The 16,075-nt window shown below is 43.8% G+C and overlaps 1 protein-coding gene across 1 annotated transcript in view; it reads left to right on the plus strand.

Moving 5' to 3' along the window:
- Positions 1–16,075, plus strand: part of ccdc80 (coiled-coil domain containing 80) — a 46,164-nt gene that overhangs the window by 9,879 nt on the left and 20,210 nt on the right. The window contains exons 2-3 of the mRNA XM_068040676.1: positions 814–970; positions 7,933–8,066. Coding sequence (XP_067896777.1) covers positions 814–970; positions 7,933–8,066 — 291 coding nt within the window. The remainder of the gene's footprint in view (positions 1–813; positions 971–7,932; positions 8,067–16,075) is intronic.

Below are 16,075 nucleotides of genomic sequence, written 5' to 3' on the forward strand. Positions count from 1 at the left end.
ATACTTTGCTGTTTTTCTCACTCACACTCGGGCACCATCATGTCACAAATGAAATAGAGACTGCAGTACTGTCTACTCAGATCAGTAAAGCTATTGATCTGCAACACACAGCATTTAAAAATAATTCCATCTTTATGCTTTTTATTTATAATTTATAGTTTTCTTTAAATTGACAGATTTCAAAGGGCCTGGCATAAATATTGGATGCAGGTTTTTTTGTTTCTTAAACTTCAACAACATTCAGCCATTCACACAGTGAACTTATTTGGGCCATTCAGGTGTGTTGCCTTCAATGGTACATGTTACCAATTTGGCAAATGTTCGTCTTTGTCCTTCCTTCGAAGCAGTTGTTCCTTGCAGTTTTATTCTGCAACTATACTGCACTCATTGTGAAATGAAAATGTGTAGTTCTCATACATCAGGGTTTTAGTGGGTAGTTTGCTGAGTTATGGGACCACTTTTGCTGCCGAGGACCCAAAACCACTTCCCACTGATGCAAAAGTGGCAGAATATCTATCTGCAGACTTAGAAACTCACATTGATTACCTTCACTTAGCTTATTCAGAGTTCGATGAAAGACACAAATATTATGATACGAGAACACAAGCTAGTCTGTTAAGTTGTTACTATGCATATGGTTTGAGAATTTTTACAGCTAGGAAGCAATGTTGTTTGGCATTTTCAGCGGAGTAATATATATATATATATATATATATGAGAATGATATTTGACTTCAAAATGACAGCATTTCTAAAGATTGAAACATCAACTGATTTTACTTTTCCAATATGAATTTCTCCTTCTTATTCATAGCTTATTACCTCTCCAAATGACAAAAGCAACATGTACGAACAGCAACGAGATGAGTATTTAGAGCACGTCTGTGAAATGGCATTAAGAAAAATCTCAATTATCACCATTTTGGGGCCTTTGAGTAACAGCACGATTCAAATTGATCATTACCAGCTGGGTCAGTATTTCATCCATTCTTTTCCCTCTCTATGTGAAATAATGTCGACAGTTTTCTTCATACCTTTGATTCATGGCTGAGACTTTCAGCAAGTTGTTCATTATTTTGCCAGTGTTAATTTTATGGCACTGCTGTGAGTGACGACCTATGTTGCCCTGTATTGGTTGTGCTTGCCACAGGTTTCTCCAAAAGTCGGAGCAGCCCCTCATAATTGGAGTCATACATACTATGTTATACTTGTCTGTGAGCCTTTAGTGAATCTCCACATTATGGCAGAAACAAGAGAGCCAATGGTGTGTATCTTGTTTCACATGGCTACATATATATGGAATGCTTTTACTGAGAGAATGAGTGCAGGATCATATTCAGGCTGTTAAAAGGTTGCAGTGTGTGTCAGGATATTGTGGTGTGCATTGGTTTCTAGAGCCCTGTGTTGGCTCCAGTTGTACTACATCTGACACTCGCTGCTACTTCTACTTGGAGGGTCTAGTTGAAGATGGAGCAAATGAATTGAAGGGCGGAAACAAGTACTAGAAATTTCTATTAAAAATTTCTGGAAATACACAAGTTTGGCTGACAGCGTCATTATCCGAACTGAAAATGAAAGGCAAGAAAGTAGATCAAAACAGAGGGGAGGCAAGAACATGAAAAATAATCACCTGAACAACATTCTGATCACGACTCCGAAATCCATATTTAACTCATCGCTTTTTTGAATTGAATAGCAGTTTTGCAGTCTTAGATTTGACCTGTTCTGGTGTAAACTGGAGATATAAATTCTGTTAAGTATGTCATGACCAGGGGAGACAGGTGTCTAGGGGTCCCTCTCAGCCTTCACCTGGTCTTCCCGTTACAGGGTTTAATTTTAAACACACCATGTTTTTAGCTCCCCCTTGGTGAATCCTTGTTCACTGCTTTCCAATTATAAGGCAAAGAACAAGGCTTTCTTAGGTTTAAAGAAGAAAGAAATTTATTAAACTTAAACCCTAATTCGGTTGACACCTATGGGTACACGATGCGCACGTGCTAGCATGCATATGCGATACACACATGCAAAATAGAGACAGAAAAGAGCAGAAGAAAAAATAAAGTGAAAAGTGTGAGGCAATATCTGAAGAGTTTTTGTTACGGTTCTTCAAGCTCACTGTAGAGTCCTTGATTGTAGGTAGATCTTGCTTTTCGTTAGGTACCAGTATTCTTCTTAAACCTTGTTGGCTGTTGGAGACTTTTCTCTTTTGGGGTTCATGTGTCTTCAGCAGATTCAGAGGCTTGTGAGAAAGAGATGGGAGCAGACAGGAGAGATAATCTTAGTCCAGGAACAAACAATCTTACTGAGTTCAAACTCTCTGTGGCTAATTCAAAAAAACCCCCGAAACAGCCAGTTAGTCATATGACCAGCTGGCCCAACCAATCCTGGACTGTATCACCTTAGCAGTCTCTGGAATGCTCTTCTTACACACAATACCTGGTGATCAAGGTCCATTGTGGGTTGAATGTGTTAGAGAATGGTCCTTTGTCCTTCCAAGCACTGTCTCTTAATATGCAAATATATTTTCCAGCCACGGCTGATCTGTTTAACAAGTCCTTTCCTCGCTCCAGTAACAGTTTAAAATCAATGTTCATGACAAAATTAATGTGCCTCATTCTTGGCAGGTGGGGACCTAGCATGACAAGTACAGGTATAGAAATGTAAGTGCATGCCGCATTTGACGGAAATGTGATGGGAGTTTTCACTCTGCGTACTCCCCCAAATGCAGAGCTACTCTTTAACATTTTTTTATAGTCCAGGTAGCCTCAGCTGCTGCTAATTTTCTACAGATTGTAGGAAAGCTGAATGTCCTGTCAATTGTTCTTGCGCTAGAAACAGGAAGTAAAAAGTTCTGTGTGTTTGGGTTTGCACCGCAGAGCCCTGCTTCTCTTACGAACATACGAATTAGGAGCAGGAGTAAGCCACACGGCCCTTCAAGCCTGCTCCGCCATTCAATAAATTCATGGCTGAACTGATTATTCCACATTTCCACCTACCCCCGATTACCTTCCACCCCCTGGCTTATCAAGAATCTATCTACCTCTGCCTTAAAAATATTCAAAGACTCTGCTTTCACCTCTTTTTGAGGAAGAGAATTCCAAAGACTCACGACCCTCTGAGAGAAAAAATTTCTCCTCACCTCTGTCTTAAATGGGCGACCCCTTATTTCCAAACAGTGACCCCTAGTTCTAGATTCTCCCACAACGAGAAACATCCTTTCCACATCCACCCTGTCAAGACCCCTCAGGATCTTATATGTTTCAATCAAGTCACCTCTTACTCTTTTAAATTCCGGTGGATACAAGCCTAGCCTATCCAATCTTTCCTTGTAAGACAGCCCGCCCATTCCAGGTATTAGTCTAGTAAACCTTCTCTGTACTGCCTCCAATGCATTTAAATCCTTCCTTAAATAAGGAGACTAGTATTGTACACAGTACTCCAGATGTGGTCTCACCAATGCCCTGTATAGCTGAAGCATAACCTCCCTACTTTTAACCTCCCTACTTTTGTATTAAATTCCCCTCGCGATAAATGATAACATTCTATTAGCTTTCCTAATTACGTGCTGTACCTGCACATTAACCTTTTGCGATTCATGCACGAGGACACCCAGATCCTTCTGCACCTCAGAGCTCTGCAATCTCTCACCATTTAGATAATATGTTTCTTTTTTTATTCTTCCTGCCAAAGTAGACAATTTCACACTTTCCCACATTATACTCCATTTGCCAGGTCTTTGCCCACTCACTTAACCTATCTGTATCCCTTATGTCCTCTTCACAAGTTACTTTCCTATCCATCTTTGTGTCATCAGCAAATTTAGCAACCATACATTTGGTCTTTTCATCTAAGTCATTTATATAAATTGTAAAAAGTTGAGGCCCCAGTGCTGATCCCTGTGGCACACCACTCATTACATCTTACCAACCAGAAAATGACCCATTTATGCCTACTCTCTGTTTCCTGTTAGCTAGCTAATCTTCTATCTATGCCAATATGTTACCCCCTATACCTTGAGCTTTTCTGCAATAACCTCACTGCATTCCAAAGTGATATGAGAAACCAATGTAACTGCTGCACACAAATCTTCTCAGATACAGTCAGTATTGCATTTAGAGGCACAGTGCAACATCAGAATTACATCTTGATGTTGCATGGAAACCCAGTGGGATAGGGTGCTGCAGTGGGCAACTGCTCTGGAAACTAACCTCAGATTAGTCCAGATTGATGGGATGAGAACCTTCTCTGCCAGGGTTTGCAGGGGATTGGGTATTTTTGGCACAGGTCCAAATGGACTTGGGCGCACAACACAAACTAATACAGGTCTTAAAATGACTAACCTGGAGTAGACACATTCCTTGTTAAAATGGCTACTTTTTAATTATTCCACATAATACAACAAGCAAAAGGGCCTAAATTATCAGTATCCATAATGTAATAGCAGCCACAAGTTGCTGTGTTTTACTCAATCAGGCTATTAACAGAGTCTAAGTTCAGAGTTCCTGAAGAACCAAGACAGCATGGAGTGGGCTTCGCCATCAGAAACTCCTTGCTCAGCATGATAGAGCCTCCCTCAAATGGCTCGGAACGCATACTGTCCATCCGACTGCTCACCACCTCTGGTCCAGTACACCTACTCAGCATCTATGCTCCAACACTCTGCTCCCCACCTGAAGCTAAAGACCAGTTCTATGAACAACTCCATAACATCATTAGCAGCATCCCCAACACCGAACACCTATTCCTGCTGGGGGACTTTAATGCCAGGGTTGGGGCCGACCATGACTCATGGCCCTCCTGCCTTGGGCGCTATGGCGTTGGAAGGATGAATGAGAACGGGCAGAGACTGCTTGAGTTGTGTACCTATCATAACCTCTGCATCACCAACTCGTTCTTTCACACTAAACCCTGTCACCAGGTTTCATGGAGGCACCCAAGATCACGTCGTTGGCACCAGCTAGACCTCATTGTCACAAGGCGAGCCGCCTTAAACAGTGTTCAAATCACACGCAGCTTCCACAGTGCGGACTGCGACACCGACCACTCCCTGGTGTGCAGCAAGGTTAGACTCAGACCAAAGAAGTTGCATCATTCCAAGCAGAAGGGCCACCCGCGCATCAACACGAGCAGAATTTCTCACCCACAGCTGTTACAAAAATTTCTAAATTCACTTGTAACAGCCCTTCAAAACACTCCCACAGGGGATGCTGAGACCAAGTGGGCCCACATCAGAGACGCCATCTATGAGTCAGCTTTGACCACCTACGGCAAAAGTGCGAAGAGAAATGCAGACTGGTTTCAATCTCATAATGAAGAGCTGGAACCTGTCATAGCCGCTAAGCGCATTGCACTTTTGAACTACAAGAAAGCCCCCAGCGATTTAACATCCGCAGCACTTAAAGCAGCCAGAAGTACTGCACAAAGAACAGCTAGGCGTTGCGCAAACGACTACTGGCAACACCTATGCAGTCATATTCAGCTGGCCTCAGACACCGGAAACATCAGAGGAATGTATGATGGCATGAAGAGAGCTCTTGGGCCAACCATCAAGAAGATCACCCCCCTCAAATCTAAATCGGGGGACATAATCACTGACCAACGCAAACAGATGGACCGCTGGGTTGAGCACTACCTAGAACTGTACTCCAGGGAGAATGCTGTCACTGAGACTGCCCTCAATGCAGCCCAGCCTCTACCAGTCATGGATGAGCTGGACATACAGCCAACCAAATCGGAACTCAGTGATGCCATTGATTCCCTAGCCAGCGGAAAAGCCCCTGGGAAGGACAGCATTACCCCTGAAATAATCAAGAGTGCCAAGCCTGCTATACTCTCAGCACTACATGAACTGCTATGCCTGTGCTGGGACGAGGGAGCAGTACCCCAGGACATGCGCGATGCCAACATCATCACCCTCTATAAAAACAAAGGTGACCGCGGTGACTGCAACAACTACCGTGGAATCTCCCTGCTCAGCATAGTGGGGAAAGTCTTTGCTCGAGTCGCTCTGAACAGGCTCCAGAAGCTGGCCGAGCGCGTCTACCCTGAGGCACAGTGTGGCTTTCGTGCAGAGAGATCGACTATTGACATGCTGTTCTCCCTTCGTCAGATACAGGAGAAATGCCGTGAACAGCAGATACCCCTCTACATTGCTTTCATTGATCTCACCAAAGCCTTTGACCTCGTCAGCAGACGTGGTCTCTTCAGACTACTAGAAAAGATCGGATGTCCACCAAAGCTACTAAGTATCATCACCTCATTCCATGACAATGTGAAAGGCACAATTCAACATGGTGGCTCCTCATCAGAGCCCTTTCCTATCCTGAGTGGTGTGAAACAGGGCTGTGTTCTCGCACCCACACTTTTTGGGATTTTCTTCTCCCTGCTGCTTTCACATGCGTTCAAATCCTCTGAAGAAGGAATTTTCCTCCACACAAGATCAGGGGGCAGGTTGTTCAACCTTGCCCGTCTAAGAGCGAAGTCCAAAGTACGGAAAGTCCTTATCAGAGAACTCCTCTTTGCTGACGATGCTGCTTTAACATCTCACACTGAAGAATGCCTGCAGAGTCTCATCGACAGGTTTGCGTCTGCCTGCAATGAATTTGGCCTAACCATCAGCCTCAAGAAAACGAACATCATGGGGCAGGATGTCAGAAATGCTCCATCCATCAATATTGGCGACCACGCTCTGGAAGTGGTTCAAGAGTTCACCTACCTAGGCTCAACTATCACCAGTAACCTGTCTCTAGATGCAGAAATCAACAAGCGCGTGGGTAAGGCTTCCACTGCTATGTCCAGACTGGCCAAGAGAGTGTGGGAAAATGGCGCACTGACACGGAACACAAAAGTCCGAGTGTATCAGGCCTGTGTCCTCAGTACCTTGCTCTACGGCAGCGAGGCCTGGACAACGTATGCCAGCCAAGAGCGACGTCTCAATTCATTCCATCTTCGCTGCCTTCGGAGAATACTTGGCATCAGGTGGCAGGACTATATCTCCAACACAGAAGTCCTTGAAGCGGCCAACATCCCCAGCTTATACACACTACTGAGTCAGCGGCGCTTGATATGGCTTGGCCATGTGAGCCGCATGGAAGATGGCAGGATCCCCAAAGACACATTGTACAGCGAGCTCGCCACTGGTATCAGACCCACCGGCCGTCCATGTCTCCGTTATAAAGACGTCTGCAAACGCGACATGAAATCGTGTGACATTGATCACAAGTCGTGGGAGTCAGTTGCCAGCATTCGCCAGAGCTGGCGGGCAGCCATAAAGACAGGGCTAAATTGTGGCGAGTCGAAGAGACTTAGTAGTTGGCAGGAAAAAAGACAGAGGCGCAAGGGGAGAGCCAACTGTGCAACAGCCCCAACAAACAAATTTCTCTGCAGCACCTGTGGAAGAGCCTGTTACTCCAGAATTGGCCTTTATAGCCACTCCAGGCGCTGCTTCACAAACCACTGACCACCTCCAGGCGCGTATCCATTGTCTCTCGAGATAAGGAGGCCCAAAAGAAAATGGTGTGCTTCCAATATAGGTGAGATCTAGTGAAAAAGAATATTACTGAAAATGTCACTCATCAGCCACTCTCTCCTAGTGGGTAGTTTGTTCATGTCAGGTGTTTAAAAAAAAATGTAAGTTACCTCTTTTATGTAGGAACACAAGTTTGGTTATTTGCCTATTTAAGAAGGTATTAATAATAAAAACAAGAAATGCTGGAAGCACTCCGCAGGTCTGGCAGCATCTGTGGAAAGAGAAGCAGAGTTAACGTTTTGGGTCAGTGACCCTTCTTCGAAACGTTAACTCTGCTTCTCTTTCCACAGATGCTGCCAGACCTGCTGAGTGCTTCCAGCATTTCTTGTTTTTATTTCAGATTTCCAGCATCCGCAGTATTTTGCTTTTATATAAGAAGCTATTAATATGTTTTATTATCTTAAGATAATGAGAAGCCAGTGAAAGATATAAGACACAGTGACCTGGATCAGGGCCTCATCACTGAACTTCGCAAGGAGTATGGGATAACTGAAAACGAGTTCTTCATGGTGCTAACTGATTTAGATATGAAAGTCAAGGTATGTGAAAATGATTTTTTATGCACAACATTTAATACATTATCAATATGGGGGTACCAGTTCAGCTGAAGTAATCTTTCTACATTCAACAGTTTGTCAGTTTGAACATATTAGAAGCCTAAGTAATTTGACAAAACATTTGAGCCGTCCAATTTTATCTTTTCCAGTACTCTCCCCTTTGCTTTGAGGTGTTGAATTTTGTGGCGTTGTGGTACCACTGGCAGCCTGCAGAACCTTGTCCATTTTGTATTTTTCACATGTGACCCTAAACAGCCAGCTATTCTATTGCAGTGGGTATCAACCACACCTGATCCTGCTGTCACCCAAAAACCTCACAGGTACATCAGTAGGGCATAATCATGATCAGGACCCGAAACTCCTTTTCTAACAACATAAGGGCGAATGTTTGTTTCTTTCCATAATTGGTGATCCTTTAATAAGATCACAGGAACATGCAACTTTCAAATCTGTCAGTGACTTGATTTAATTATGGAGAAAATAAGCATCCTCTGTTTTTCCTTACAATAGGAATTTCACTCCCAAGGTACTTAGGCTAGCTTTTCCCCCCCAGAGGTCCTCTGGTATTGAGGCCAGTTATAACACTGTAGCTCCTGTCCTAATCAAGACTAGAAATCAGGGTTGAAACCTTCCTTGTTGATACAAAGAGGCACATCAGCTACCTGCATCATATGAAGTATATCATTGGCATCCGGATGCAGTGCTTCAGATGTCTTGGCATACCAAGGGGCATCCTACGGTACAGCCCTTCCAGAGACTCCAAGATCATTACCATCTGCTGCATGCTGCAGAACTCTGCAAAAGATAACCATGGAAAAGACCAACTCACAGTCAAGGCAAGAGCAGGATGCAGACACTGGCCAAAAGGATATTGCTGTAGAAATGCCAGTACGACCTGGAAGATTACTGCACCAGGCATTTGTCCAAGAGACTTCCAACTAAGTGTCTGAGCAGCCCCTTTAAAGAGCCATGCTACGCTGAGAAAAATCATTCTAGGCATTGTTATATATTTGGGCACTCCTCCAGATGTCTCTCTTCTACTCAGGACAGATGACCTGTAAAATCTATGAACCAAAATGTGATCTTATATGCACAATATCTGGCAATGCAACATTGTCCACGGCTTGAACAGACAACCTGGTTACTGGAAATGACACAAGTGCTCTCTTTTATTTAGCTTTTTGGATAATAGGAGAATGATCACTCTGTTAGACCATGTAGCTTAGGCTATAATCTGGGAAGCAAGAAACAAGAAATTAAATGCGGCAAAAGATTGACACACTAGATTCCATTTGATTCCAGGATGTTTAATTTACATCTCCAAGGATACAAAAATAATAAATGGACCAACACTCCCTTAACCATCCAAATAATATTGGATTTGGAGCAGCATCTTGTACCAAGAAACACATAGATGAGGTATCGTCAACTCCCATAGAGCCATCATATGCCTAGTTCTTCATACAGTAGGTACAATACAGCAGATAGGAAAAATTGAAAAATGCTACAGGCTGGAGTGAGACCTATCACCCATCTCTTATGAAGTTCGAACTGGGACAAGGAAATCAGGAAGATTTTCTTGTAATTACGTAAAGCTATTGATCAGCAACAGAGTTTTAAACACAGATATTTCCCAGTACCAGGGACTTGTACCTTCTGATATGTTAGCAGGCTTCAATAATTAAGTTGGTCACCTTTTCAGGGTCAGATTTAACTGTTTATAATGCATGGATGGACTGTGAGTCTTTTCCTTATTTGCTTCCCTTCTATCTACCTGTCCCACAGCTTGCACATACTTATGAATGCAATTAACAATATTAATGGAAATAAGAACATAATAACTAGTAGCAGGAGTAGGCCATTCGGCCCCTCAAGCCTGCTCTGCTATTTAATAAGATCAATGCTGATCTGATTGTGGCTTAACTCCACTTTCCTGCTTGCCCCCCAAATCCCTTGACTCCCTTGTAAATCAAACACCTGTCTAACCTGCCAAAGACTTGCAGGTTGATAGGTAAATTGGCCATTATAAATTTCCCCTAGTATAGGTAGGTGGTAGGGAAATATAGGGACAGGTGGGGATGTGGTAGGAATATGGGATTAGTGTAGGATTAGTATAAATGGGTGGTTAATGGTCAGCACAGACTTGGTGGGCCGAAAGGCCTGTTTCAGTGCTGTATCTCTAAACTAAACTAAACCTATCCTTGACTATATTCAATGACCCAGCCTCACAGCTCTCTGGGGTAGAAAATTCCAAAGCTTAACAGTCCTCTGAGAGAGGAAATTCCTCCTCATCTCTGTCTTAAATGGGCGACCCCTTATTTGGAGACTGTGCCTCCTAGTTCTAGATTCCCCCATGAGGGGAAACATCCTCTCAGCATCGACTCTGTAAAGCCCCCTCAGAATCTTATATGTTTCAATATGATCACCACTCATTCTTCTAAACTCCAGTGAGTATAGGCCCAATCTGCTCAACCTTTCCTCATAAGACAAACCCCTCATCCCAGGAATCAGCCTAGTGAACCTCCTCTGAAGTGCTTCCAATGCAAGTATATCCCTCCTTAAGTAAGGAGATCAAAACTGGACACGGTACTCTAGGTGTGGTCTCAACAATGCCCTATAAAGTTGTAGTAAGACTTCCCTACATTTATACTCCATCCTCCTTTTGATAAATGCCAAGATTCCATTTGCCTTCCTAGTTACTTGCTGTATCTGCATGCTAACTTTTTGTGGTTCATGTATAGGGACATCCAGGTCCTTCTGTATCGCAGCATTCTGCAGTCTCTCTCCATGTAAATAATATTCTGCTTTTCTATTCTTCTCGCCAAAGTGCACAACCGCACATTTTGCCACGTTCTACTCCATCTGCCAAATTTTTGTCCACTTACTTAACCTATCTATTTCTCTTTGCAGACACTGTGTGTCCTCCTCACAACTTGCGTCCCTACCTATCTTTGTATCGTCCGCAAATTTGGCTACAATACAGTCAGTCGGTCCCTTCATCCAATTCATTAATATAGATTATAAGTAGCTGAGGCCCCAGCACTGATCCCTGTGGTGCTCCACTAGTTACAGTTTGACAACCTGAAAATGACCCATTTATCCTGATTCTCTGTTCCTGTTAGTTAGCTACTGCTCTATCCATGCTAATGTATAGCCCCATCGCCATGAGCTCTTATCTCATGCAGTAACTTTTTATGTGGCACCTTATCGAATGCCTTTTGGAAATCCAAATATACTTCATCTACTGGTTCCCCTTTATCCACCCTGCTTGTTACATCCTTAAAGAACTCCAATAAATTTGTCAAACATGATTTCCTTTTCATAAAACCATGTTGACTTTGCCTGACCATGTTATGATTTTCTAAATCTCCTGCTACTACTTCCTTGATAATGGATTCTAGCATTTTCTGAATGACAGGTATTTGGCTAACCGGCCTATAATTTCCTGCTTTCTGTCTCCCTCCTTTCTTGAATAGGTATGTTACATTTCCGGTTTTCCAATCTGCTGGGACCTTTCCAGAATCTAGGGAAATTTGGAAGATTACAACCAATTCATCCAATATCTCTGCATCCACCTCTTTTAAGACCCTAGAATACAGGCCATCAGGTCCAAGGGACTTGTCAGCCTTTAGTCCCATTAGTTTTCCTACTTAAGAATCAACCACATTGCTGTGGGTCTGGAGTCACATGCAGCCCAGACTGGGTAAGGATGGCAGATTTCGTTCCCAATAGGACATTAGTGAACCTGATGTTTTCTTTTTTACGACAATCCGGTAGTTTTGGGGTCACAATTACTGAGACTAGCTTTTAATACCAAAAAATGATATCCGATCCAGATCATGACATCATCCTACTCTCTTCCGGGTTTCACGTAGGCGGAATTGATGGCAAGAGGTGAACCCACCCTTTCAGCTGCTGGCTAAGCCATTTAAGTATGATAATAGGTAGGTAAGTACCATTTTAACCCTCTATTTTGGTCTGTCAGTAGCTCGCCAGAGTCACCAAAGTGAGTGCTCAGCAAGAAGAGCTTCTTCGGTAAAACTGACAGGCGGGGAAGGCTTTGATCAGTGAAACTGAAGAGCTGCAGCCACGGCCAGGTGATAGGATACAGTTCATAGCACTTCTCTCAGAGAGTGCTATCACTGCTTGACAGATGATTGCTAACTTCTGGGAAGTCACTTCACTTGTCTTGAACTTCACCACTTCATTCACCTTCAGCTGTACTTCCCTGCTGTCAGCCTTCACTACGACATAGGAACAGCTTATGTAGCTCTACCTTGCACCTCTGATGAGCAACAAGAGGAGCTGCAGCACCAACAGCACCAGCAGGAGCAACACCAGCACCAGCTGTCCTCCTCAGCCACATGCTGCTCCACATGGCAGAGGGGCTGGACACAGAGATCAAGCTGGAAGGAGGTGAGCCCCCCAACACAGGGTCCACAGGCATGTTCTCTCAACCTGTGTGAGCACCAGTGCCTCAGGAGGCTCAAGCTTTCACAGCAGGTTGCAGATATCTGCAGCCTCCTGGAAAAAGCCTGTTTTCCCAGTGGACCACATGAGCATGCATTGCCAGTGGCCATCAAGGTGGCTATCAATGGAGGGCCACAACCCCGGGTCTCTGCAACTTTACAAGGTTGCATTTGTGGAGGATGTCTATGTGGCCTGGGTGCGAGGCGACAGTAGGCTAAGGGTGAGTGTGACTGCTGCACAGATGGGGATGTGTGGTGCCTGGAGAGAGAGAAATGAGTGCTGCTGCAAGGTGTGTTACTCTGACCCATGTTATACAGCAGAATGCTGGGAAAGTTAGAGTTTGGGGCTTGGCATCTGAAATTGCTATGCCACTCACCTGCCATGCCTCCTGAGGTCCTGGATCCTCGATGCACTGTCTCCCGGTTGGAGGGAGCACATTCTTGCTGCTGACTTCCTCAGCTACTTCCATTCATGCTTATTTGGTTGGAGAGGTTGTCCTCTTCCTCCTGTCCTTGTGAAAGATCACCTCACTGCAGTCCCTCAGCTCCCCCAGCAGGACCTCCAGGTAAAAGTGAGAGACCTGAGGAGCAGCCTTCCCAGGTCTCCTCTCCATTCCTGTGGTTGTTGCAGCCTCAAAAATCCATGTGCAGGTGAGCCATTGTAACCCATGCTGGGGTCTCTTTAATTCAAAATCCTCCCTTTGACAAATCCAGCGCGTCATTCTGCCTATCCTCTCTAATTGGTCGAGGAACTTGGAGGCGGGATGCTAATGCCGTGGCTCAGTTCAAGAACCTCGGCAAAGCTAAAGCTGTTAACGGTGTTTCTGACCCGCTAATGGTCCCATCATTTAGGCAGGGATTAAGATCAGAAAATTCTGCCCATAATCTTTCTTTTGTTTTGAGGTAACTTCTGCAACACCGTCCTCTGCACATTCTTAAGTAACATTAATGCTCCTTCTTCATTGTACTGCTTCCTAATTCCCCAAAATCAGAAACAAATTCTCCGGACACAGTTAAAATACAACCAGTTTAACCTGTGTAATTGTTGTTGACAGTAATCTCTTTTCCCACAGTGCTGCTGTATTTTGTGCTGTTCTGTCTTCTATGTGATTCTCCTTTTGAAGGATTGGTGTGCTGGGTGGCTACAGGATTTCAGTGGGAGTCACCAAAGATTCAGGAGACACTATATCTCTTTGTGCTGGTTTCTGAGATGGCCATCCAACTGATTCTGCTACTGCCGTGGCTGGTTGGTCCTGTCCAATTTCTGACCTAATATCACTTGAGCATCGGGGCTAGATCAGTGGGATACAGTGCCACCTTGAGTGAGCACAGCTTCATCAATGCCTTGTAGTCATGCACAAGCTGCTGAGTATTTCCTCAGCATCATTTCTGATTTACAGCAGACCTGAAGGCTGTAATGAAGCCTGTGAAGCCTCGCCTGATGGCTTGGTCCTTCTGATTACCTCAGCACGTAAGCCAAATAAAAGCGCCACTTGAATATTAAAGGTCAAAGCTTCTTTTTTCTGGAGTCCACAAAGGTATTCCCACTGGACTGTGCTACTGAGGACTCCACTCTGCATGCCTCCGGAGTTGCCACACAAGCCATACAGTGCAGAAAGGCCTTCCTAAACAATTGCATAGATGCAGCTGGTGGACGTCCCTACAGTGTATTTTAAGCTATGCCTGTAGATAATCTAACGCAATTTCCTTTGATATGCAGGTCCAATGAGATCTGAATCCCTAAGCACTACAGCTGAAGTAAAACCTGAGCTTGCCCTCTGGTCAGCGGGTTCTTGTTTTCTCATTTCCACAAACACGTGCTCCTCTTCGGAAGTGCACTGCAACTCACTTGGTGCTACCTTCTTAAGCGCATTATCTAAATCCTTTGGCATGTGTGTAACTGAGCTGTAAGTGATAAAATGAGGAGTTCACTTGCTGAGGTCCACTTGCTGTGCTGGCAGACTTAGAAATAGAGATGAACATATATGTTCTAAAGTGTCCCTTCAAACAGAGCTTACATTCCAATGATTTTACAGATGAACATATCCCTTCAAGTAAGTAGGATAAGAAGGCATAACAAGAGCCAGCTGGTACCAGCCCTGAACTTATGAGGCGGCTTCTGGCTTCATCTACTCCTTCCCCAACTTTCTCAATACTTGCACATCCAATCAAGTTCAGTGTGGACTCTTCAAAGGTTGTCATGGATTGAAATTTCTGAATCTTCCTCCAGTTTGGGTTTATTCCCTTTTTGTTATGCACCAATTTGTCCAAAAATGTTGTCTTGAGGTGTTGGAAGTTTAAAGAACACATACAATGATAAACGAGTGCTTGTCAAGTATGATTGTGATAGAATGGCCATTGTGCAGTTGGCTTGTGCCAGAAGGATTTCCAATGTGAAATTTTGACAAACAGGACTATTCAGAAGTTAGAAAGATAAAACTGTAGGACAAGCCTGATGGTTAGAGATGGTCATTTTGGCCCTGCATAGTCCTGAGGAAGTTGAAGTATTTCTAGTCATGTGTAATTAATGTCTTTTGGGATTTGCTTGATTGCCTAGTTCTTCATGAAATTAGCCAGTTGTATTCTCATTTTCTGCCTCCCCCAAGAGTTACCACTGTTAATAATTGGGGAGAGTAGTGCACAAGGCTACATTATGTGATGGACATGGCGAGTATTTAAGGGCCTGATTTTTTTTTACCTTTCTTTTGATATGTTCATACAGTTTGAGATTGAAGTTCTTGCTTTTATTGTATCTTGCACTGTAGCAATTCCTGGAAGCATTCAAAGGGGTTTATGCTTGTATGACTATACTATGACTGTGTTCTGATGAAAGGTCATCGACCTGAAATGCTTCTCTCTTCACAGATGCTGCCTGATCTGTTGAGTATTTCCAACATTTTCTGTTTTTATGACTATATTAATGCTTTGAAGGTTGTGAGGAAATACTTTGTGGCACACATACTTAGGGCAGCTATTTGGAATAGGATATTTTTGAGTAGCCTTGGCATGGGAGCTTTCCTCAGGTCTGGCAACCTCTTACATTGCAGCCAGGTTCTCTGGGTGTTGCTGTTGACATTTGCCCTATTTGATATGTGCTGCCTGGCTTTTTGAACCCATTTCTGTGGCGTTTACCCTTCCATGTTAAAGAAGGTAGCGATCTTTTCTTTACTCCATTTAGTATGACTTCAAGCATAGCTCCTGTGAATCTGGGCATGCATGAGCAAGAAATTTCCATCTCCCAGGCATTTGGCAGCTGTAATTCCTTTCCCTTGTCTTGTGCTTGAGAATGCAGTCTCTTCAAAGGACTGCAGAGGCCTTTTTGTTCTCTCATTGTGCTCACGTGTGAGCGATCTCCCTTGGAACCTGCTGTGCAGATGGGAGCTTGCTTAAACTACATAACTGATGTAAATGCCAAATATTACAAGGATTGTAGTGTGTAAGTTCACTTAGTTGTAGCACACACATTCTGCTGTTCCTGTCTGGATTGCACACCATGAGTAATTTCTACCCTGTAGGTACTTA

Source organism: Heterodontus francisci, chromosome 10, assembly GCF_036365525.1.
Source record: "Heterodontus francisci isolate sHetFra1 chromosome 10, sHetFra1.hap1, whole genome shotgun sequence".
NCBI classification, from domain to species: Eukaryota; Metazoa; Chordata; class Chondrichthyes; order Heterodontiformes; family Heterodontidae; genus Heterodontus; species Heterodontus francisci.